General features: G+C 44.1%; 1 protein-coding gene and 2 long non-coding RNA genes across 4 annotated transcripts in view; 2 read left to right on the forward strand and 1 right to left on the reverse strand.

Annotated features, from left to right (window-relative positions):
- LOC135981608 (uncharacterized) overlaps positions 1 to 22528 on the forward strand; it is a 278320-nt gene that overhangs the window by 53251 nt on the left and 202541 nt on the right. The window lies entirely within an intron of this gene.
- Positions 1 to 22528, forward strand: part of SERPINB5 (serpin family B member 5) — a 28234-nt gene that overhangs the window by 2563 nt on the left and 3143 nt on the right. For both annotated transcript variants that reach the window (XM_065584840.1, XM_008170597.4), the window contains exons 2-6: positions 9120 to 9297; positions 14586 to 14723; positions 17590 to 17707; positions 19456 to 19598; positions 21731 to 21898. In XM_065584840.1, the coding sequence (XP_065440912.1) occupies positions 9124 to 9297; positions 14586 to 14723; positions 17590 to 17707; positions 19456 to 19598; positions 21731 to 21898 (741 nt within the window). In that variant the 5' untranslated portion in view covers positions 9120 to 9123. The remainder of the gene's footprint in view (positions 1 to 9119; positions 9298 to 14585; positions 14724 to 17589; positions 17708 to 19455; positions 19599 to 21730; positions 21899 to 22528) is intronic.
- LOC135981603 (uncharacterized) lies at positions 1946 to 4093 on the reverse strand. Its single transcript, XR_010598700.1, has 2 exons — positions 3449 to 4093; positions 1946 to 3333 (listed from the first exon to the last, which is right to left on the reverse strand). It is a non-coding gene; the product is annotated as an uncharacterized LOC135981603 (long non-coding RNA).

Below are 22528 nucleotides of genomic sequence, written 5' to 3' on the forward strand. Positions count from 1 at the left end.
ACACAGGGTAATTCTTCTTCCCTATTTTCTATAATCTCGGTGTGGATCCAAGGTGTGTCCTACCATCAATAGGGATCATAATCTTTGCTAACAGTCTGCCAAATCATTTGGGTGTGGGGGATGGTGAGGCCTCAGCAGATCTCCCAGTCTCTCTTGGGCCTGGACTAATTACTATCTTCAGATCTGGTGTGCTGGGATTCCATGGTTCAGAGGAAACCTACCGTGTGTGTCTTTGACTCCTGTAGGACACCACAGTACTTTAAGTTTAAAAATTTGTGTTGGGTCTGCTGCTGTGATTTGATCACAGATGTTTATCCAGACTGATCCAAACCTTCCATAACATTTGAATTTTATCTGGCTCAAGGTTTAGGGTGAAGTTCAGGCTGGGTACTTTTACAAACTCATTCATCCACCCCAATTAGTGCAGACAAGAGAGTGCAATGGGCGTCATCAGAATGAAAGTGCCTTTTGCTTCCTCCCAGTGGGAATGCTCAGGAAGCAAGAACTAGCCCAACCCTAATGCTGAGTAACACTTGCACGGCTCCAGCTGGAGTTGGGGAGGCCTGGGACATCAGGAATGGATTCCTGCACTTTCAGAAGGAAATAAAATTACACCCTTGTGGGGAAAGGGTATTGCTGGGGGCTCTTTCCTCTTCCCCTTCACTCCAAATGCCAGAAGGAAGGGTGGGGTTCAGTCTTTTCCTGGCTCCATTTTCAAGAGCTATCAGCCAAGGAGGTTTATCTATAGACACACTGCCCAACTCAGCCACTCCTTGGCTAACTATCATTCATTCAGGAAAGTTCTTGCCCACCTACTAGGACAGGGGCGGGCAAACTTTTTGGCCTGAGGGCTGCATGGGTTTTTGTATATTGTCTGGAGGGCCGGTTAGGGGAGGGAGTTGTGGCCCAGCCCCCACCTCCTATCTGCCACACACCCCCCCCCCCCGCCGGACTCCTGACCCATCCAACCCCCATTCCCAGACGGCCCCTCTGGGACCCTTGCCCCATCCACACCTCTCCGCTCCCTGTCCCCTGACTGCCCCTGGATCCCCGCCGCCCCCCCATCCAACCCTTCCTCTCATTCCTGACACCCCCCGGGACCCCTTCCCCATCCAACCACCCTTTCTCCCTGTCCCCTGATAGCCCCGCTGGAACCCTTGCCCCTGACTTCCCCCTGCTGCCCCATCCAACCCCCCTCCTTCCTGACTGCCTCCCAGGACCGCTGGCCCCATTCAACCCCATTTCCCCCCCGACCACCATCCACACCTCCACCCCCTGACCACCACCCCGAACTCCCCTGCCCTCTATCCAACCCCCCCAGCTCCGTGCCCCCTTACCGCGCTGCCTGGAGCGCTGGTGGCTGGCAGTGCTGCAGCCGTGCTGCCTGGCTGGAGCTGGGCCATGCTGCCGCCACTACCACGCAGCACAGAGCACTGGGTCAGGCCAGGCTCTGCAGCTGCGCTGCCCCAGGAACTCACAGTCCTGCCGCCCAGAGCATTGCGCTGGCGGCGGAGCGAGCGAGTTGAGGTTGCGGGGGAGAGGGAACAGCGGGGGAGGGGCCGGGGGCGAGCCTCCTGGGCCAGGAGCTCGGGGGCCGGGCAGGACAGTCCCGCGGGCTGTAGTTTGCCCACGCTGTACTAGGAGCTCAAGTGAGACACTGAATGTGCTCTGTGCCTTCCCTGATGTGATTCCTTCATATTCTCCAACTTCTCCCTAGGACATCATAAACCTATCTCTAGTGGAGACTATCTGTGATTTCTGCCTGCCCTAAAAACTCCAAAGAAGAGTAATACCCTACCAGAAAGAACAGAACCAGATGAAAACCTTTTTGGTTTATAGCCCACAGCAACAATCTTTGATATATGCAGGTGGAAAAAATGATGGATTTGGCACTATTCTTCCAATCCCAATACAGTATCTTAGGGGAAATGAAGACATTAGAGCCTTTTGAAACAAACATTCTATGTTTTATTGATGGCAATCAGATCACTAGAAAAAAGAAATTATAAATGTTGAGTAGTTTATCATCCCCAAAATAGAATCTATTTGGTAAAAAGCCTCTCAAATAGGACTAATTATTGGATCAATATACAGTACAACGAAAGGTTCTTCATGCAATACTTCCAATTTTCAGTAAGGAATGCACTTGACTACAGAAGAAGCGTGAATCTTTGTGACCCTGCCAGCAGGTAGGGGATCTTGGGGGACAACTACTGCACTGGTGGGGTGCAAAATAAACTTTATTAAGAAAATGCAAAAACAGGGAAAATTCAATAGTGAGGGGTACGGGGTTTGTTAAGGTAGACAATTGGGGAGGGGTTTCTTTTAGTAAATAGGATAGGGTGTTTCAATAGTGGGGTACAATACAGTGGGGTCCAATACAGTTGGTAACCAATTAACTCTGAAATATAAATGTAACAGGTAGCTAACAGTTCCTATGTAAAGGGTGTGTCACAGCAGCATATAACCAACTAACAGTTATGGGTAAAATGTGTTAAATAACCAACAACTCTAGGTAAAAATATGTCACAGTGGCGTAAATGTAAAATGTGAGGTGTGTTAGAAAAAGGGTAACCAATAGGGTTTTATGCTAGACTTCAGTAATACAATTGAGGTTTGGCAGCAGCAGGAGCGGGGTGAGCACGTGGGGGAAGGGATTAAAAGAGAAAGAGAGAGAGAAAGGCGGTGGTAGAGGAGTGAGGTTGGGGGATGGGGGAAGAGGAGCACGTGGTGGAGCAGAGACCAAAGGCAGAGGCGCTGCGGAGGGAGATTTAAACTCAGGGAGACAGAGAGAGCAGACAGGCTGCAAGTTTAAACAGCAGAGAGACTGCAACGAGTGACTGGGGAGCTTGGGGGGAGGCACGGGCAAGCTTGGGGGGGGGGCGGTTTAGGGCAGCGGGAAGACAGACTTAACCACAATTATACAGAACACAGTAAAATCTTATCTATGATCTAACTTAACCACGACTACAGAAAGTAGCAAGTAACAGAACACAATGCAACAATTTTTTTTAAACCTAACTTACAGAGCACAATACAAACAATTCTTTAAACCTAAACTTAACCACAGCTATGCAAAATGAAATTACAACTTATCTAGACTAAGAACCTGATTCTAATAGGTGCACCTTACACTATGCAGCTTCTTTGATCGGGAGGGGGATCAGTTCCGGAGGGCAGAGTGGTGTGTGCCCAGGGTACAGCTCCGGGAGGGGGGGAGGGTTAACTAGTGGTGGCTGCGGCAGTGGGGTGGCTGCAAGCCGGCAGCCCAGGATATAGTCCAGGAAGGCACAGCCTAGCAGCGGCACAGGCTTATTTCCAGCAGCAAAGGTGCTGTGGAGCAAGAAACAGATTACAGATACAGACCAAGGAGTTAGCTTGGGTCTGTTTGCTGGGGAAAGAAGGCCAGCAGCTAGGACAGGGGGAATTTGCAAGAGGGAGTTCTTACCAATCCCCAGGACAGCAGCAAGCACAGAGACAGGAATGGCAGTAGCATCGGAGGATGGAGAGAGGACTCGATTTGCTTACAATAATCAGATCTCGAGGCACAAATTTGTTGTTCGTGGGAGGGGAGTTTAAAAACGCTCAAAAACAAATGAGAGCGTGGAGAGGGCCCCCCCAAAGACCCCTAGCTGATCAGACCAGGTGGCAAAGCAAGGACCTTCTCCGAGGTCTGATCAGAAAATGTCCGGCTTTAAAGGCAAACTCAGGCAGTTTCCCACCAGTACTTTTGATTGGCTCCTCTTGATACAGGGGAGGAGAGAAGGCAGGGAAAGGCTGCAGGTAAGTATAGGCATGCCTGGGCATGTTCTGAGCCACAGGTATGACTCATATGCTTAATTAGTTGGCCACTTCAGGTCTTGCATTTCTGAGCAGCGCCCCCCACACCGAGCCCGGGTCTGAACAAAGGAACCAAACAAAGAAGCAAGAAGCCCCCTCCCTAGGCAGAGCAATGGCTCCAGTTAGTCTGTACAAGCCATTCCTATGAATAGGGCTGTGACTTTAGTTAGCACAATGGCCGGGAGGGGCGGCCACACAGGACAAACAGAAAGGAGAGGGGAAAAAGGAATGCAGCAGGTGGACAGCTGTAACAGACACTTTGGTCATATCCATTCATGTTTCTCCAACACTGGTGGAGTTAGCAATAGAGATGGAAAGGAAGGATTTCAAAGTCATGTGTTGCAGCTTTTACTGGAATAAGGAAGAAGAGTTTCACTCAATTTTTAAAAATATTCGTACTCTTACTCTCTGGAAACCAAGTCAGACACTTAACTCACATGCATGTCCACAGTCGAATGATTTGCATTAAGTATGAGAATAATAAATCTATTATGGCTTTGTAGAATCTTTTAGTTACAATCTGGAAGGACCAGATTCAGGTATAGTATTCTATTCTGATGGTGAATAGTTTCGCATTTAAGAAGAAAATCTTTCAGACGAGTTGCACGTTTCATTCTACATTTTGGTAAGTCTTGCCAAGGAGGCCAATTGTCCATTGTCCTTTTTGATGATGTCTCACGTGTACACCAACTCCCAGTAGCGCATGGCTGGGACATGTTACTGAAAATGAAACAAAATAATCCCTACCTTCATTATACCAGAAACGTGGGAAACAAGTTAAAATGTGTGTGCTGGTGGTGGGGGAGGCGTGTATGTAATAAGGCAGGCAGCCTGGGAAGGAATGCGGGTATGTGATATTTTACACACACAAAAGTGAATGTGTGTAACTAGCAAGTGCATAAGAGAGAAAGACTCTAGGAGAAATAAAAGGACAGTTTTAACCTGTTCTTTCCTCCCTGTCTCTTGTAACTGTTCTATATTCCCTGTTTTGTTTAAAGTGGCAGTTGAGCCCTAAACTACTACTGAAAAGGCAGCCTGACTTTTAGGGTATGGAGAAGAAATTTAAATAGTTCAGGGAAAGGAAAAAAAGATTGAGAAATTTAAAAGCTAATAAGTCAAAACAATAAGTGCTTATAAATCTTTTCTCTGCCATTTTCTATGAATGCTTTTCTCACAATGGAAGGATACACTGCATAACCTTTGGACTTATGCAGTCCAACTTAAAAAGACATTTATGTAAGAGCTCAATACAAAATGTAAAATGAATGAGCTATATTCTACTAGGAATAAGCCATGCCTGTCTGTGGGTATGAGTGTGTAGCATAGATTTGGTTGCAATTCTTGGGTGGTAGCAGACATGTGGCTCTCTTCCTTATGCCTCAAAGCATTTAAGGCACGTTTCCAATGCCATGCTATGCACACCACAGTGTGGCATACAGATGTGGTAAAAATATGATAGAACACTCATGACATATGTTTACCAAAGTATTTGGTATACTTTGAAAGGTTGCTGGGAAACAGGTGCGTCTTGCAAGGAAATTAATCCATTGCCAATATTCACTGACGCTGAGAAAACCTTGCAAGAATGCAGTATAAATTAGGTGTGTTTTTTAAACGGGGACCTAGTATGATGCCATTTGGTTGCTTCATATAATGAAATTGTGCAATGCATTTCAATAATCTTTTTACATAGCGTCTTTTAGACTAAAGATATCTCCAAACGCTTTACAAAAGTGAATCTAGAATTACATACAGAAGTTAATTAAAAAGAAATCAAAGCTATTTTTCTTATAAAAGGCCCTCTCTAATAAAAAACCTAGACTATTAAGATGACAAGTTAATTCTAGTATACAGGAGACACTAATATGCACACATATGTATTCCCATAAAATTTACAAATACTATTGTTTATTTTAGAAGTTTCTACTAAACAGCAAGGGCCACATTTTCAAAGGGTCCCCTATGCAGCATCTCTCTGCATATACACAGCAATGTGCATGCATACCACACCCATACCACACCCACACAGTTTGTGCACACAAATGTTAGAATTTAGACAGTTCAGAAGTCTTGCTATGTATATGGAGGTAACTGTGTACAAATTCTTTCACAATGTGCAAAAAAAATAATTTGCTACATGCAATATTGAACAGGTACCTGATTACAGAGTCCATTGTCCACATGACTAGTGGTTCTCATTGCAGTTCCAACATACTCTGCTGCTACTTGGGATTAGAGTTGCCAGGCATCTGGTTTTTGACCAGAACACTCAGTTGAAAAGGGACCCTGGTGGCTCTGATCAGCACAGCTGACCGGGCCGTTAAAACTCCGGTTGGTGACGCAGCGGGGCTAAGGCAGGCTCTCTGTCTGCCCTGGCTCTGCACGGCTCCTGGAAGCAGCCAGCATGTCTCTGAGGCCCCTAGCCGCAGGGGTGGCCATGGGAGCTCCACGCGCTGACCCCGCCCCAAGCGCTGACTCTGCAGCTCCTATTGACCGAGACTGCAGCCAATGGGAGCTACGGGGATGGTGCCTGTGGACACGGGCAGTGCACAGAGCTTCCTGGCCCCTCCATCTAGGGGCTGCAGGGACATGTCGCCCGCTTCCAGGAGCTGTGTGGAGCCAGGCAGGGAGCCTGCCTCAGCCCCACTGTGCCACTGACCCGGAGCCTCCTGAGGTAAGCGCTGCCTGGCCAGAGCCCGCACCCCAACCTCCTGCCCCAGGTCAGAATCCCCTCCTGCACCCCATCTCCTTCCCAGAGCCTGCACCCTAACCCCTGCCCCAGCCCTGAGCCCCCTCCTGCACCTGAACTCCCTCTCAAAGCCTGCACCCTGCACCCCCTCCTGCACCTCAACCCCCTGCCTGAGCTATGAGTTCTCGCCTGTACCCCAAACCCCTCATCCTCGGCCCCACTCCAGAGCCCACGCCCCCAGCTGGAGCCCGCAGATCCTCCCGCACTCCAACCCACTGCCCCAGCTCTGAGCCCCCTCCCGCACTCTGAACCCCTCAACCCCAGCCCGGAGACCCCTCCTGCACCTCCAGCCCCACCCCAGAGCCTGTACTCCCAGCTGGAGCTCTCACAACCTCCTGCACCCCAACCCCTTTCCCCAACCCAGTGAAAATGAATGAGGATGGGGGAGAGCGAGCAATGGAAGGAGGGGGGAATGGAGTGAAGGGGGGGCGGGGCCTCAGAGAAGGGCGGGGCAGGGGTGTTCGGTTTTGTGCAATGAGAAAGTTGGCAACCTTAATGGGATCTTTTCTGGTTATGACAACAGAGATGTAAAATAGCTTAGTAAATGTTTGAGAATGCAGCAGAGTTTCAGAGCCCAGGTCAGCTGACTTGGGCTTATGCTACAGAGTTAAAAATAGCAGTGTAGAAATTCCTCCTTGGGCTGGAGCCTGGGCTCTAACACCTGGTAAGGGGGCTTCAGGGCTTGATGTCTTGGCTTAGTAGTATTCCCTTTGATCTCTCTCTCCTCAGCCTTGACAAAACACTGTGATGTGTCACTCAGGGTTGGGAATGAGGAGTAGTTATAAACCTGGCTATTGTGTTTGAGTGTTTGTTGGGATGCTTCTTATCTAGGCCTTGTATTGCCTTTCCTGATTGATTCCTTTAACATTGTCTTTTGATCTAATTCTATAGCAAGTAACCCATAACAAACAACTCACAGAGAGACATGCACTGTATTCATACAAAACAATACAAGTATTTCCTAGTTCATCTCAAGCACATAGCTAAGTGACTTTTGTTAAGGTCTCAGGGTACAATTCTAGTCATACAGAAGTCAATGGCAAGATTCCCATTGATGTCAATGTTTCAGACTTTCTGTTTTTCTGTCTCCTTCTGTGTTACTTCATAGAAAAACAGTGGAGCAGTTAAGGTGAGTTTTTCCACTTTTCTATCTTCTAGACATCATAGTATTGCGGACAGATCTGGCCCAAATTAACTCAACCAATGGGCCATATCTCATAAATAAAAAAAGAGGACCCTCCACGGGCCCTGGCCCCGCCCATTTCCCCACCCTAGCCCCGCCCTAACTCTGCCCCCTCCTTCCTCCCACTCCCAGCCAGGGGGAAAGGGCTGCCCCAGCGCTACCGGCTTCAGGGTTTGCCGGGCAGCCCCCAGACCCTGCGCCCCCGGCCGGCGCTTCTCCAGCGCAGCTGGAGCCCGGGCGGGGAAGTGCCCGGCTGGGGGCGCAGGGTCTGGAGGCATGGGGCTGCCCGAAGCCGGTAGCACTCGGGCAGCCCGGCTCTTAAACAGAGCCGAAGAGTCGGGGAGGAGCAGAGCCGCCATTTTCCCGGACATGTTCGGCTTTTTGGCAATTCCCCCTGGACGGGGGTTTGACTGCCGAAAAGCCGGACATGTCCCGGAAAAAGAGGACGTATGGTAACCCTACCATATTCTTCTATAAATCCAGCGGAATGCTTAAATCCTACTATTCATTGACTACAGTACAGCTGAGGAACACCTCCTTACACGACGGCTGAATTTGGCCCAAATCTGTTCCCAATAACTTGACAGTCTACAAGATCAAAATGTTCCCAAACTCTTTCATAGCAAGGACCACATTTTAATACAAAGATTGTCTCATGGACAATCTCTTCCTGATTTCACAGATCACCTAAACATCCCTGTGGCGATGGCAGTAATTGCTTATATATAAAAATCGTAGGAAAGCAATTGCAATGTAAACAGTTGGAAATGATATGTCAGCACAATAGCTGGGATTTCCATAGGAACCTAAGGGAGTTTGGTACCCAACTCCCATTGAATTTCAAAGGGATTTAGTCTCAAAAGGATACAAAATGAACTTAACTCATTTAGGCTTCTTTGAAAATCCCAGCCTACAGGACCAGCCTGCTCTTTGCTGAGCACTAGTGAGGGGGCCACCAGTCACCATCTGGGAATGGGAACTTCTGCTCTAGAAGATCGACATGCACAAAAATTCATCGTAGGCTTTGATGGAACAGTTCATTGTGAACCAAGAGACACAAAGGTCAATGAAACAAACAAAGGGGTGTTTCAGTGTCAGGGGTACCTCAGGCACAGAGGAGGTACCTTTTAAATCTGTGTAGTTTAACTGTATACATCAAAAATAGATTAAATACAGATTTGGCCCTTTGTGCCTCAACATGCACTGTTTTATATTGATCTGACCAAACTTCCCCCGCTTCCTGCTGGTGTTATGATGAACAAATCAGTGTTGCACCCCAGAAATCTTTACAGCATGAGCAAGTGGTAGATTTTTTAGTTACCTTGGTCTTATTTTTTTCTGTTTCAGGAAAATGGCTATCGATGCTCTGCGTCTAGCAAACACTGCCTTTGCAGTTGATATGTTCAAAAAATTGTGTGAGAAGGACAAAACAGCCAATATTGTTTTTGCTCCACTGTGTACTTCAACTTCTCTGGCTCTGGCATATAAAGCTACCAAAGGTGACACCGCAACCCAAATGATAAAGGTGAGCCGCTACCTTCACTTTTAGGTACAAAAGTATGCAACTGGCCATTATAGACTATATATTTACTTATTCTTTTTAAAGTTGAACTCTCCTGCTAGGTAATAGTATACAGTAAAAGCTCTTCCAACATGTGTATGTGTGGGAAAGGGTATGGTTTAGGTCAGGGGTCGGCAACCTTTCAGAACTTGTGTGCTGAGTCTTCATTTATTCACTCTAATTTAAGGTTTCGTGTGCCAGTAATACATTTTAACATTTTTAGAATGTCTCTTTCTCTAAGTCTATAATATATAACTAAACTATTGTTGTATGTAAAGTAAATAAGGTTTTTAAAATGTTTAAGAAGCTTCATTTAAAAATTAAATTAAAATGCAGAACCCCCCGGACCGGTGGCCAGGACCCAGGCAGTGTGAGTGCCACTGAAAATCAGCTCGCATGCCGCCTTCGGCACCTGGTTTAAGTGATACCATGGTCTATTGCACCAAGGCTTGCATCTCTTTCCGACCAGGGTTTACTCCTGGGGGAATTCTGTGCCTAAAATTTTGTACCCAAAAAATAAAAATTCTGTGTACAATATTTTAAAATTCTGCATATGTTATTTGTGTTATTTTGACAATGTTATTATGCCAGTTTCAATTATTTTGTAATTTAAAAATACCTGTCAGCAACTATGTCTATGCAGACAACAAAAAAAGGTTCAGGAAATGTTTTTTTGACAAATAGATTCCTTACTAGACATAGTAATACAGAACTCTGAGTAATAATTCATTTAAACTAAAATACAAAACCATATTTTCACCCAACCCCTCAGAAGGAGTGCAAAGGCTTGGGGGAAATCAGGGTTAATGGAGGAGCTTAGGGAGAGAAAAATTTAATTGCTGGGAAGGAGGCTGGGTGTGAACTTGGAGAGTTGTTGGGTGTGGGTGGAAGAAGTATGGAACAATTTTTTGGTGGGGGGGGAGGGATTGTTAGGGAGCCTTCACCATGCAGACTCTGGCTGACCCCTTGGGACAAAGTGGGGATTTTCCCCTTGTTATGTTGTAGGTGAGTCTAGCTGTTTTGCATGAATACAGTGTGTGCCTCAGTTTCCCTGCGTGCTGCACCAATACCTTGGTGGTGGGAATAGGGATGTGTGACTTTGGCTGAGACCTCTGGGGAAGGTGAGGCTGCTCCAGCTGCCTGCACATATGCTATGACTGGTGCCCTTTGTAACCTGAGACCCAGGATGGGGATACAACCAGGTGACGACCAAGTGTCTCTTTGCCCGGGGTACGAGACAAAGACAAGGAGGAGCAACGGGGGTGTTGGAGGTTGGGTTGCTGGAAGCTGGGTAGTCTGCTTGGGGGGACTGAAAGAGGGGGAGTCCAGGGCCTCTGGCCCAGAATTCCCCAAGATGGACTTGGCTGAAAGTCACCGATTTCTTTGCTAACAAGTTCTGTTCTACGCTGTGTTCCTGTCAACTAATAAATCTTCTGTTTTACTGGTTGGCTGAGAGTCATGTCTGAGTGCGGAGTTGGGGTGCAGGGCCCTCTGGCTTCCCCAGGAGACCTGCCTGGGTGGACTTGCTGTGGGAAGCGCACGGCGTGGAAGGGGTTGCTGAATGCTCTGAGGTCAGATCCAGGAAGGTTGAAGCTGTGTAAGCCTCATGCCCTGGCAACAGTATGCTCACAGAGGGGAAGATGCTAAACCAGAGTCCTGACTGGCCTCATACAAAGTAGTTCCAGAGCATTGCCTGAGGACTCCGTGACACCCCCCAGCCTCTCTCATTCAATCAGTCACCTCTGCCCCTGTCTCCATGTGTTCCTGCACCATCCATCGCAGGGATCGGCAATCTTTGGCAAGTGGCCCATCAGGGAAATCCGCTGGGATGGTTTGTTTACCTGCAGCATCTCCAGGTTGGGCCGATTGCAGCTCCCATTGGTCACGGTTCGCCATTCCAGGCCAATGGGGGCTGCAGGAAGCGGTGTGGGCCAACGATTGTGCTGGCCGCCACAGCACATCCCTTGGCCCACCATCTCAGCCCGCCAGCAGATTTCCCTGATGGGCCACGTGCCAAAGGTGTCCTTGCATCCTCACTCAGCCACCGCTCTTCCCCCCCATTTACATGTATCCCTTTATCCCCCTCTCCACTGTCCCCATGTGTCCCTGAACTCCCACTCAGCCACCGTCTCCTTCTGTCCCCATGTGGCGCTGCATCCCCTCCTTCCATGTGGTCCTGTACTTCAGTCAGCCAGCCCCATCCCCCGTCCCTATGTATCCCTTGACTCTCTCCCCCATCACCATTTGTCCTTGTGTTCCCAGTCAGCCACCCCTCCCTCCATCCCCATGTGGCCGTTCACCCCCTCTCAGCCATCCACTATCCCCTCCCCATCCCTGCACCCCCACTCCCATTCAGCACCTGCCCCAGTCTGTCCCCCCCACTAGCCCTTTTGAACCCAATTCTGTGACCCCCCCAGCAATTCCATGCTGTCTGTCTCCATATATACCGTGCCTCCTGACCTACCCCCGTGGACAGGATGCTGTGAGCAAGGCAGAGTCTTTCTCTTCTTTATCCATAGCTGGGGCTGCTCACACCTGGGAGCAGTTGCTATATTCTGGCAGCCCCTGGTGGGCAAAAGGAGTAACTGTATCACCTTTCCAGCAGAATGTATTTTCTGTAAAAAAAAAAAAAAAAAAAAAAAAAAAATTCTGCACAGCACATGAATTCTGTGTATGTGCAGTGGTGCAGAATTCCCCAGGAGTACCAGGGTTCCACTGTGGTCTACTGCAAAGTTGAGACCACTGAACTTTCTGGAGAATGGCTTTTCATTACAGCACAATTCAGCATGATTGGCAATGCCTACTCAGGATAGGCCTGGTGTTTTAACAGCAGGGTGCGTTGCAGAGATGTCTAGGGAAACATGCAGAAAACAAATTTTGCCAAAATCCATTAGTAGTACAGTAGAATCTCAGAGTTACGAACACCTTGGGAACAGAGGTTGTTCATACCCCTGAAATGTTCGTAAATGAACAAAACATTATGGTCGTTCTTTCAAAAGTTTACAACTGAACATTGACTTAATACAGCTTTGAAACTTTACTATGCAGAAGAAAAAAATATGCTTTGAATTGTCTTAATATAAAGGAAACAAGCACAGAACAGTTTCCTTGCCTTGTCAAATATTTTTTTTAAACTTTCCCTTTATTATTTTAGTAGTTTACATTTAACACAGAACGGTACAGTATTTGCTTCCCACCCCATTACCCCCCCTCCCCCCTTTTTTTGTCCCTGCTGCTTTGCTCTGATTGCACACTTCCGGTTCCAAATGAAGTGTGTGGTTGACTGGTCAGTTTATACTCTGGTGTTCATAACTCTGAGGTTCTACTGTAAAAGTATTTAATTCCATTGGCAATAAAATTCACCCTTTCCCCTGAAAGTAGTCAAGAGGCTTAATGCAGTAGAACAAGCAGTGATGGCCTATGTGGACACAGCTACAGTGCACTGAAAGGTATGTAGTGTACTTTGATGTACTGGTAGTGCCCTGTAGCAGTGTCCACCCTGGGTGCTACTATGTGGCAAACTAGTGTGCCGTAGACACTTCCTTGCCAGGTGCCAGTGTCCCCTAAGATAAGCCCTGATACAGCTCTGGAAGTATTGCTGATGTGCAAACTGCTGAAGAGTCTCCCCCTGCTGGATACCTAACAGGGCTGCAGCTTTACTAACTGCTTCATATATGCTGTAATTGCCATACAGATGTATTTCCCATGCTTAAACAATAGCAATCAAGATGTGGGGCTCTTCATGAGGAGATAATGGGTGAGGCTTGGCCAAGACAATTTTGCTATGGTTACAAAGACAAACTGGAAAGATGATAACAGTCTTGGAGCTTTTCTTTTTTCTGTAGGGGATACGTGTCTCCTTGGTATTTAAACAACATCTCTATAGAGATAATACCCTATATATTAGCCAGTCAGATTTCTGGAATCATCCTTGAACATTTCATCAACCATTTTGTGTGCTCTCTTATACCTGGTGAGGAGCAGCACTTAAAGGGTTACACTTGCAGGGAAATAAATAAGGTGGCAGGAGACAGTGTATGCACACTGGCAGTGAATAGATTACATCTACAGGGGAAGGAATGATATGGGGAAGGGGCAATTACACTCTGCTATTCCCTGTGCCTCATTTCAGGAACTTGAAATAGACACTGTAATGACCAGTGGGGAGTCGATGAGAGCTGGGCGGGGCTTTTTATTTAAAGCAGTGTGACAAACTTAATGGTATTGATTAATTTAAATTTAGAAGGCGATCTTCAAATTGAAACTGCTAGAAATTTTCCTCCCACTGTCCAAAAGTGAAAATCAGCACTTACATTTAAAGGGGTAGCAGTATAGTCAATTCTCAGGATTTCGTTGTGACTTTCGTAATATTTGGCGATTTTCTTAAAGCCCTGGCTTTTAAAGAAAGGCGATTAGTAAAAAGCCCCACTGCTTACATTAAAAAGAAAGTTTCTAGCATCTTTGTTGCTGAGAAAAGCATAAAAAGGTGACCAGAGTATACCTGAAAGGCTCAGAAACCAGAAGACAATTAAAAAGAATCCAACACTTTTTTTTTTTAATCTCATGACCTTTTGGAACCTGACTCATGATTTTTGAATGCATGGGCTTTGCATTCCGAGTTAGGTACCCAATCATCAGCTGTATTTTTCATGTCACTGTAGCTGCTGGCATCTGATTATTCTTTAAGCAATTCTGCTTCCGCTCCCCCTTCACACCCAAATAGTTTATATACCACTGTGTTGTTTAAAAACTGCTCTTCCCTGTTCACTAATTCTTTGGGAGGTGTAAATGCATAAGAAGTTTGAACTACTGATATTTCCTTATCTTAAAGTTATAATTCAATAAAGCTTCTGTAATTTGCTTCAGATTTTTAAAAAGTTGCAGCTGTTCTGATCCTAAGAATGATGTTTTCTCAAACTACAAGCAGTTACTCAAAGTTTTTTTTGGAGGGATTGGAATTTGTGGACACAGTGACAGCCCAATGCTGAAAAAGACAAACTTGATAAGCATCACTTGCATGAGTAGTCCTATTGATTTCAGTGGGACTATTTCCACAAATAACATTGCAGGCTCAGGACTTTAGCTTTATGTGAGATTTGCAGACAGGGCTTATAAGGGGAGAAAGAAGCTTTGTTACCATTGTAAATATAAGGAGCAATGACAGTGGCCAAATACTAGTACTGTTTATTACTGAACAGCTAGGGATTTTAAGCCAAGAAAGACGCATAATATCTTAACGTGTTCATTAACAGGCACTCCATTTAGAAGACATCAAAGATGTTTTGTTTGGGTTCCAAACGGTAACGTCTGATGTTTCCAAACTCAGCTCTTTCTTTTCATTGAAAATGGTCAAACGGCTCTATGTAGAAAAGTCTCTGAACCCTACCACGGTAAGTAGTTAAGGAATACATTTGATAGGCTGCTTGGCCAATATATTGACTGGCTCTACAGGCCTTATGGTTATTTTAACATAATAGACTGTCTCTGTTTGGATGTTACTGTGTTGGCCTCAGAATTAAAATGTCTTTATCCACTTAAACTGCATTTCTTTCTAAAAAAAAAATTTAATCAAGCCAACTTATCAAAATGCCTAGCCTACCGTCGACACTAAACAAGTTACTAATAATCAAAAATCTCTCCCTTTTCACGCTATTCTAGTCATTTTAGAAAGTAAGCCCCCTTACTTAAAATTGATATAATGGTAGTTTACTAATTTCCATCTATCTATACATTAGCATGGACTGTTGAAATAAAAAACAAAGTTACAAAGTCAAGTGCTCAGAAATTACAAAATGCCAGAATTAAAGTTGTCCATGCGGCCTTAACTCTGCCTCCTTGTGCACAATCATTAAGATAGTCTTTAAATATATGATCACATCAAATTTTTTCCCTTCGCTGGGTCTCCCTTTCCCATCAAACATAAAGACTTTTCTGTGCCTTGAAGACCCTGCACAACATAGCAACAGTATTAATCAGCTTTAAAATGTTACGGTCTGAAATTGTTTTACTTAGGACAGGGATTCTCAACCTTTTTCTTTCTGAGGCCCTCCCAACATGCTATAAAAACTCCACATCCCACCTGGGCCACAACAAATGGTTTTCTGCATATTAGAGCAAGGGCTGGCGTTAGGGGGTAGCAAGCAGGGCAATTGCCTGGGGCCCACAGCACAGGAGCCCCAGTGAAGCTACATTGCTCAGGCTTCAGCTTCAGCCCCAGTTGGCAGGTCTCAGGGACCTGGGCTTCAGCCCTATGTGGATGGCCTTTGGCTTTCTGCCTTGGGCCCCAGTGAATCTAATGCTGGCCCTGCTTAGAGACCCCCCAGAAACCTGCTCGCTGCCCCCCAGGGGGCCCAGACCCCTAATTGAGAACCACTGACCTAGGAGACTGTAATCATCTAAAGATAGATTTTTAGCTATTTCTCTGGTTTTTCAGGCGATTCTGTGTAGTATCAGTTTCACTGTTTCCGCTATAGAGTCAGTTTCACTTTTTTGTTATGGGTCATTTTCCTTGTGATTGTAAAACCACAATAATTAGAATAGGGAGCCAGGGGCAGTCTGTTACCTGAAACTATTTTTTACTCACATCTGGAAACTGACTTAATATCAAGTTAGTGTCACTTTAAATTAAGAAAAACAAGACCAAAGAAAAAAGTTCTCTTCCCCCCAACAATTACTCAATAGCTTCCACCAATTACAATTTCTTTTCCCTAATATCAGGCTTGAAGTTTTCAAGTACAAGACATGCTTAAATTTTAATTTAAAGTATTGAGTGGTTAGTGGAAGCTAAATAAAAAAGTCTCTTGTGATATACTTATTTGACAATGTTTCCATCTAATAACACATATTACTACTAAACAAATAGGGTTTAGTAGTAATATGTGTTATTAGATGGAAACATTGTCAAATAAGTAGCACCATCATTTAAGTAATGTACAATGTAGAATGTTAAAATTTTATTGTAATTTTACCTTAAAAAAAAGGTTAAAAAAACAAAAAAAGAAATTGAAAAAGTTAAGTTTCTAGTAGCAGCATTAACACTTCTGCATTGCACATTTGGTGTGATTTTATGCTAAGTCTTTTATGATGAACAGCGATATAAATTATATATATTAAGCTACACATGTTTATCCAGACAAACAGGAGCTGAATTACCACATGCAATACGGGTACATCAACATTAAATCTGGAACCTTAACTTAGGCATTTCCTGATTTTTGGAGACTTCACTGTGCAATTAACTTTGCATTAACAGGGTTTATTTGCATTTAATGTGCCAGATTTTTTTAAAAAGGAAAATCATTAAGGCAGCATCAACTCTCAGAATAATCTCATATGATTAAGATGGTTAAGAACCTTTTCTGCTAGCTTAAACATTTGTGTCAGGATAAGAATGTCGGCTTCCTTACAGCTGCATAAATATTTAAACTACCTGAAATCTTTACAGTAAAAAGGCTTTAAGGCACAATAGGCATTTATGCTGGGTTAAAGATTTATGTCACCTCAAGTTCTTCCGATTCAAACTCATGAGTCCAAAGGTGGTGTGTAAGTGTGCCCCTAATTCTCTCTCTCTCTCTCTCTCTCTCACACACACACACACACACACACACACACACACAATGATTTATGTATGTCAGGTTTGGAAGCTCAGCTGTTTTTTCACTTGTGTGGGAAAAAAAACAAGTGTGACAATTAAAAAGAAAGGAAAGTGATTGTTTGCTTTTTCAACTCACAGCACTCAAAAAATGGCTGAAAAGATTTCATTCAAAATTAAAAACAAAAACAAAACAAAACACAAACAACAACAACACTCCTTTGGACAGAGCTCAAGCACGGAAAATTTCAGCCCAAAAGCTGATTTTTTTCAGAAAGCTAAAATCCAGTGAAAACAAATCATGTAAACTGTTTTTCAGCCTTATTTTCGTGGAGGCCTAATAGCATCCATTAAACTCTTCAAATATATTGTCAGGATGTTGAGGATGTAGATTGTGTGAATAGTCTATTTTTACCAATCATTTGCAACAGGAAGACTATGTATGTTGTGTCATTTTATCATCTCAAATTGTGGTAAGATAGGCACTTTTTAAAGGCCATCGGTCAATTTATTCCCTCATGTAATACAATTGAATCTTGACTCCTGTTGAACCTCTGAGCTGATGACATTCACAGGATCTCTTTGTGTCGAATGAGCCCATGTGGTAGGAATATTAAATCAGTGGGATTGCACCCGGGACGTATTTGACTCTTTGTGTCTTTCAGGAGTTTATCAATGCCACCAAGAGACCATTTCCATCTGAACTAGAACTAGTAGACTTCAAAGAAAAAACGGAGGAAACCAGGCAGCAGATCAACAAATCTGTTTCGGAGCTAACCGATGGCAAGTATAGTTTAATCCAGGAGACCCTACTTAACGTCTCTGAAGAGAAATGAGAATTCTGGTCCCTTGTGACATTTTTTGCTAACATTTTCAGACATAAATATGTAGTGAAAGAAACGGGAACATGCTTTCTTAGTGTGATCCTTAAGATTAATGATGTTAAATATATTCTGACATAGAAAAGATGCAGTAGTGAAACTGAACTAAGGACTAGATTGTGAAAGCCTTCCGTATCCTGGTGAGTAGTTACACTTGACTTCAATGGGTCAATTTGAGAATAATTGCTCTTTGATGTTAGGGGTTCATATTCGGGCCTAAACAAACATTCAAAGGACCGTATTAATAATTTTAATCCAATATCTGACCTGCTTTAAAGTTGTATGCTAATGGCAAATGTTCCCCAGATTCCAAATTTTGTGGGTCCCCCCCCCCCAATTAATTTCATATAGGCCATTCATTCCTTGGCCTGTTTGCTGACATAAAGGTGCCAAATGGTGGTGATATTTCCTTATCTGGATATGTCTTTATGTAATAATTGGACTGAGATCACTTACTCATATCAAATAGGCCACCAATTTGATATGAGTAAAAATATAAATTTTTTGTCAGAAGTTAATGATGTTTTGGACACCACCAATGGATACCAGATTTGAATCAGTGACCAGGAGACTAAGGGTCCCAGGACAGAGTGTGCAGAATTCCTTAGGGGGGTTGCATTCCCAGCTCTTGCCAGCCTGCTGCTGAGTTTAGTAGCACAGGGCTTGATAGCACTGTTTATTTACTGAGCACTCACAGGATTTCTTGGTCACTAGTACCCCCAGTGGTAGGACTATGAAATTAGATATACATGATTCAGATTTTCATTCTTCCAGAACTGGCACAGGTGGGATTGTGCAGATAGGCACAATATAGGCAGTACAAGCTAAGTCTGTGCATAAAGAGAAGTTATGAGTCTAGAATGCTGTCAATCCAGTTCCTTTCGTGACATTGCTAAAATTTTAGAGTGTCTGGAAAACAACGAAAATACCTTTCTATGACTTTAAAGCGTACCATGCAGTACTCGGTAGCGTGCTATAACTGAAACAGCACGTCTTGTTTTTTCCCATTCGTCTGATACCATCTCAGTCTGAAATTAGCAGCAACTAGCTTTGAACTTTGCCTTTTGCTCCCTAAATTACAAACTGTATCTCATAGAAACTTGCTATAGAAGCCTGCAGCTCTCTAGCCATTACCTTTCTGTATCTAGTGTCTGAATGGCTGCAGCTCTCTCATAATAGCACTTGCTATTTATCCTGACCACAATGGATCAGATTCATTAAAATCCATTACTTCCAAGACAGTTACACCAAAGATGAATTTGGTCTACAGTCCTTAAAAATATTCCTTGTAAAAATGTAACCAACTATAAAAATAAAATAACCATCTGTAACTATTTCACTAAAAATGAAAGATCAATAGCTTTTAAGAATTTTTTTTATTATAATATACCCAATATAGGAAAAATCATCTGGATTCCAACACCACATAAAACACAAAATAAATATTTTACATCATTTGGAAGTTCAGGTCCCCCCCCAAGTTAGGCTACAAATACTAAAATCACAAGTAGGGTGTCTCCCTCTTGAATTAAATTTCCTCATCTGTGAGTACAGTATCTAGCCAACCCTAGTAGAGTAATCAACTATTCGAACAACAATATTGCTGTATTCTATTAATGACGTGCTTTTTTAAAAAAAACATGTGCACAGGTAAAATGGAGAACATTTTGAATGAGGGGAGTATAAATGACCAGACTAAGATCCTCCTGGTTAACACAGCTTATTTTGTAACAAACTGGATGAAGAAGTTCCCAGAGGCACAAATCAAAGAATGTCCCTTTAAAATCAACAAGGTATGTTTAAAAAAGGCATTTAAATTATCCTGTTTCAAAGTAAGTAAACGTTTGGAAGAATTGAAATAGAAATCTTCAGTATTACTAGGCTGTCATGGAGCTCTCTACTGAGACTTGTCATTTTGTGGCCTGGGTGCCTTGAACTGGTTATCATTTTAATGTGTTGGTGGTTTTATATTAACCTTTCAAAGACCCCACCTCATCAGTTTCTATGATCTGAAGAAAGTTACCAGATATATTTTTCTCTATGCTGTGAAGTTTACTACACCACATGTTCTCAACCTTTTTCTTTCTGAGGTCCCCACAACACGCTATAAAAACTCCACATCCCACCAGTGCCCCAACAACTCTTTTTCTGCATATAAAAGCCAGGGCTGGTGTTAGAAGGTAGCAAGTAGGGCAATTGCCTGGGGACCCACAAAGCTAAGTTGCTCAGGCTTTGGCTTCAGCCCCAGGTAGCAGGGTTCAGGGCCCCGGGCTTGAGCCCTGCATGGCTTTATGCCCAGGACCTCAGTGAGTCTAAAACTGGCCCTGCTTGGAGGACCCCTGAAACCTGCTTGCCACACCCCAGGGGGCCCCAGACCCCCGGTTGAGACCCACTCTATGACTAGAGTGTCATGGACAGAAAGAGTGACCATTAACTGCCATTATGTGAGTGAGGGAGAAGTGCAATCTCACAGGTAACTGCACCCCAGAGATTGTAACCAAGAAACTGCATCCTAAACCAAAGAGGTAGCCAGTGCAGGGCACAGAATATTGGTGTTATACACTCAGAATGGCTCCCCAGCTCGAGACAAATCACTGCACTAGCTGAAGACTTCAGATACCCTTGAAGTAACCTCAAGTAGCTCACATTGCGGCAAGCTAGTCTAGAAGTTACAGAACAGTAGATCACTGTGGTGGGATTTGCGTCAAAGAGAATGGTCAAAGCCTGTGGCCATGCAGAGACTGAAAAAAGTACAACACACTACAACTAACTCCTGATGATCCAGAGACATCAACGACTCCATCATAACCCAGAGACTGTTAACAGCACTGGCGAAGGCTAGTCGCACCTCCCAGAGAAGGCATACTCACAGTTCCCACCCATTCCTCAGTCTAAATGCTTCCCCCTACCCATCAGCAACACTTCCATTTTATCGGAGTGGAGACACTAAGCCGGTGTTCTCAAGGGAAAGCACGGACAACAGTTTCTGGGTTCAGCCAGGAGGTGGTGCAAAGCTATCTAGATCTTCATGCTAGAGCTTTGGAGCACCTATCTGAAGGTCATCTACAAACTAGGAACATTTCAGGCCACAGTATTTCACTATGTCATCTAGTGAAATAGCATGTCCTTGGCTTTTGTAACATGGACCATTATTTTCTCACTGGGTCAATGGTATGTTGGTCCAGCTCAGGATCAGTTAATAGTTTTGTTTGACAGTAGTCAAAATGTTAATGACAGGAAACATTTGGCTGTATCATATGATTGGACCCCAAAAGTTCCATTCAGACTAATATTAAACAGTTTATGGAAACAAGTATCAGAGGGGTAGCCATGTTAGTCTGTATCCTCAAAAACAACGAGGAGTCTGGTGGCACCTTAAAGACTAACAGATTTATTTGGGCATAAGCTTTCATGGGTAAAAAAAAAAACACATTTTTTCCATGCATTCCTCCGAGTTTATGGAAAATGTAAGATTCTTTATAAAAAAAGAGGCACTCTTATAGCTTTCCACTTGTAGCAGAGTTGTTGCCAATTTTTTGCTACCCCATCCTGATTATGTTGTACCTCAGCCATTGGCATATCTTCAGTGCCTTAGGCTGACTGATATTGCAATGCCTTTTAGATGTTATACATTGTAATTTACAGTGAAACTGGTACCAGAGGCCACCCATCTGCGGCAACCTCCTGTCTTCAGAAACCTCCCCAAAGTGTCCCCCAGTGTATTAAGTAGAAAGCCATTTCCACCCATGTTTGTCATTCTGGAATGAGGCCAGACAGGTTTCACTGTATATGAAGGCAAACAAATGCCCCAGTCCAAAGAAATGATGCATAGGTACAACTCTCACCCAAGCACACATACTTGCCTTCTTTCCATCCCATTTGTGAAAGAAAGGGGCTGCCAAGTTGTACCCTATATGTTTTACAGACTGAAACAAAACCAGTGCAAATGATGAACGTGGAAGCTACGTTTTGCCTGGGCTACGTAAAGGAATTAAAAATAGCAATCCTTGAGCTCCCTTGCCTCAACAAGCACATGAGCATGCTCATTCTGCTACCAAAAGAGATTGAGGATGATACCACTGGCTTGGAACAGGTAAGAGAAATAGACAAGGTTTAAATGTTGTTTCCAAGGGAAGCATTCCATTTACAATAATTCTGCCTCTAAGGTATATTTTCTGTATTATTCTCAAGCTACTAAGAAGGGAATATTGGTTCCTTAGGAGTTAACCGTCTCCTGCTTCTCTGCACCTGATGTCGTGTTTGTGAAATCGCATTTCCACCTCAGCTAAAGGAAATCACTTGGAGTGCTGTATCTAGGACCAAGTGCTTTTGTAGAGTCCACTAAGTGCCTCACCGCATCTTTAGGCACCTAAATACCTTTAAAAATCTGGCCCAGAGATCTAGTTTCCATGTTACTGTATGTGTAGCCTGGTGATTATAGCAAAGCACTTAGGCCCAGATCCACAAAGGCACTTATGCTTCTAACTTTCACTGAAGTTAAAATTTGCAGTGTATTTGTAGCCATGTTGGACCCAGGAGGTTAGAGAGACAAGGTGGGTGAGGTAATCTTTTATCAGATCAACTTTTGTTGGTGAAAGAGACAAGCTTTAGAACTTACTCAGAGTTCTCAAAGTTTGTCTCTTTCACCAACAAAAGTTGGTCCAATAAAAGATATTACCTCACCCAACCTGTCTCGCTATTGAAATAGAGGGTTGTTAGAACC

The sequence above is a fragment of the Chrysemys picta genome, chromosome 2, assembly GCF_011386835.1.
Source record: "Chrysemys picta bellii isolate R12L10 chromosome 2, ASM1138683v2, whole genome shotgun sequence".
NCBI lineage: Eukaryota > Metazoa > Chordata > Testudines > Emydidae > Chrysemys > Chrysemys picta.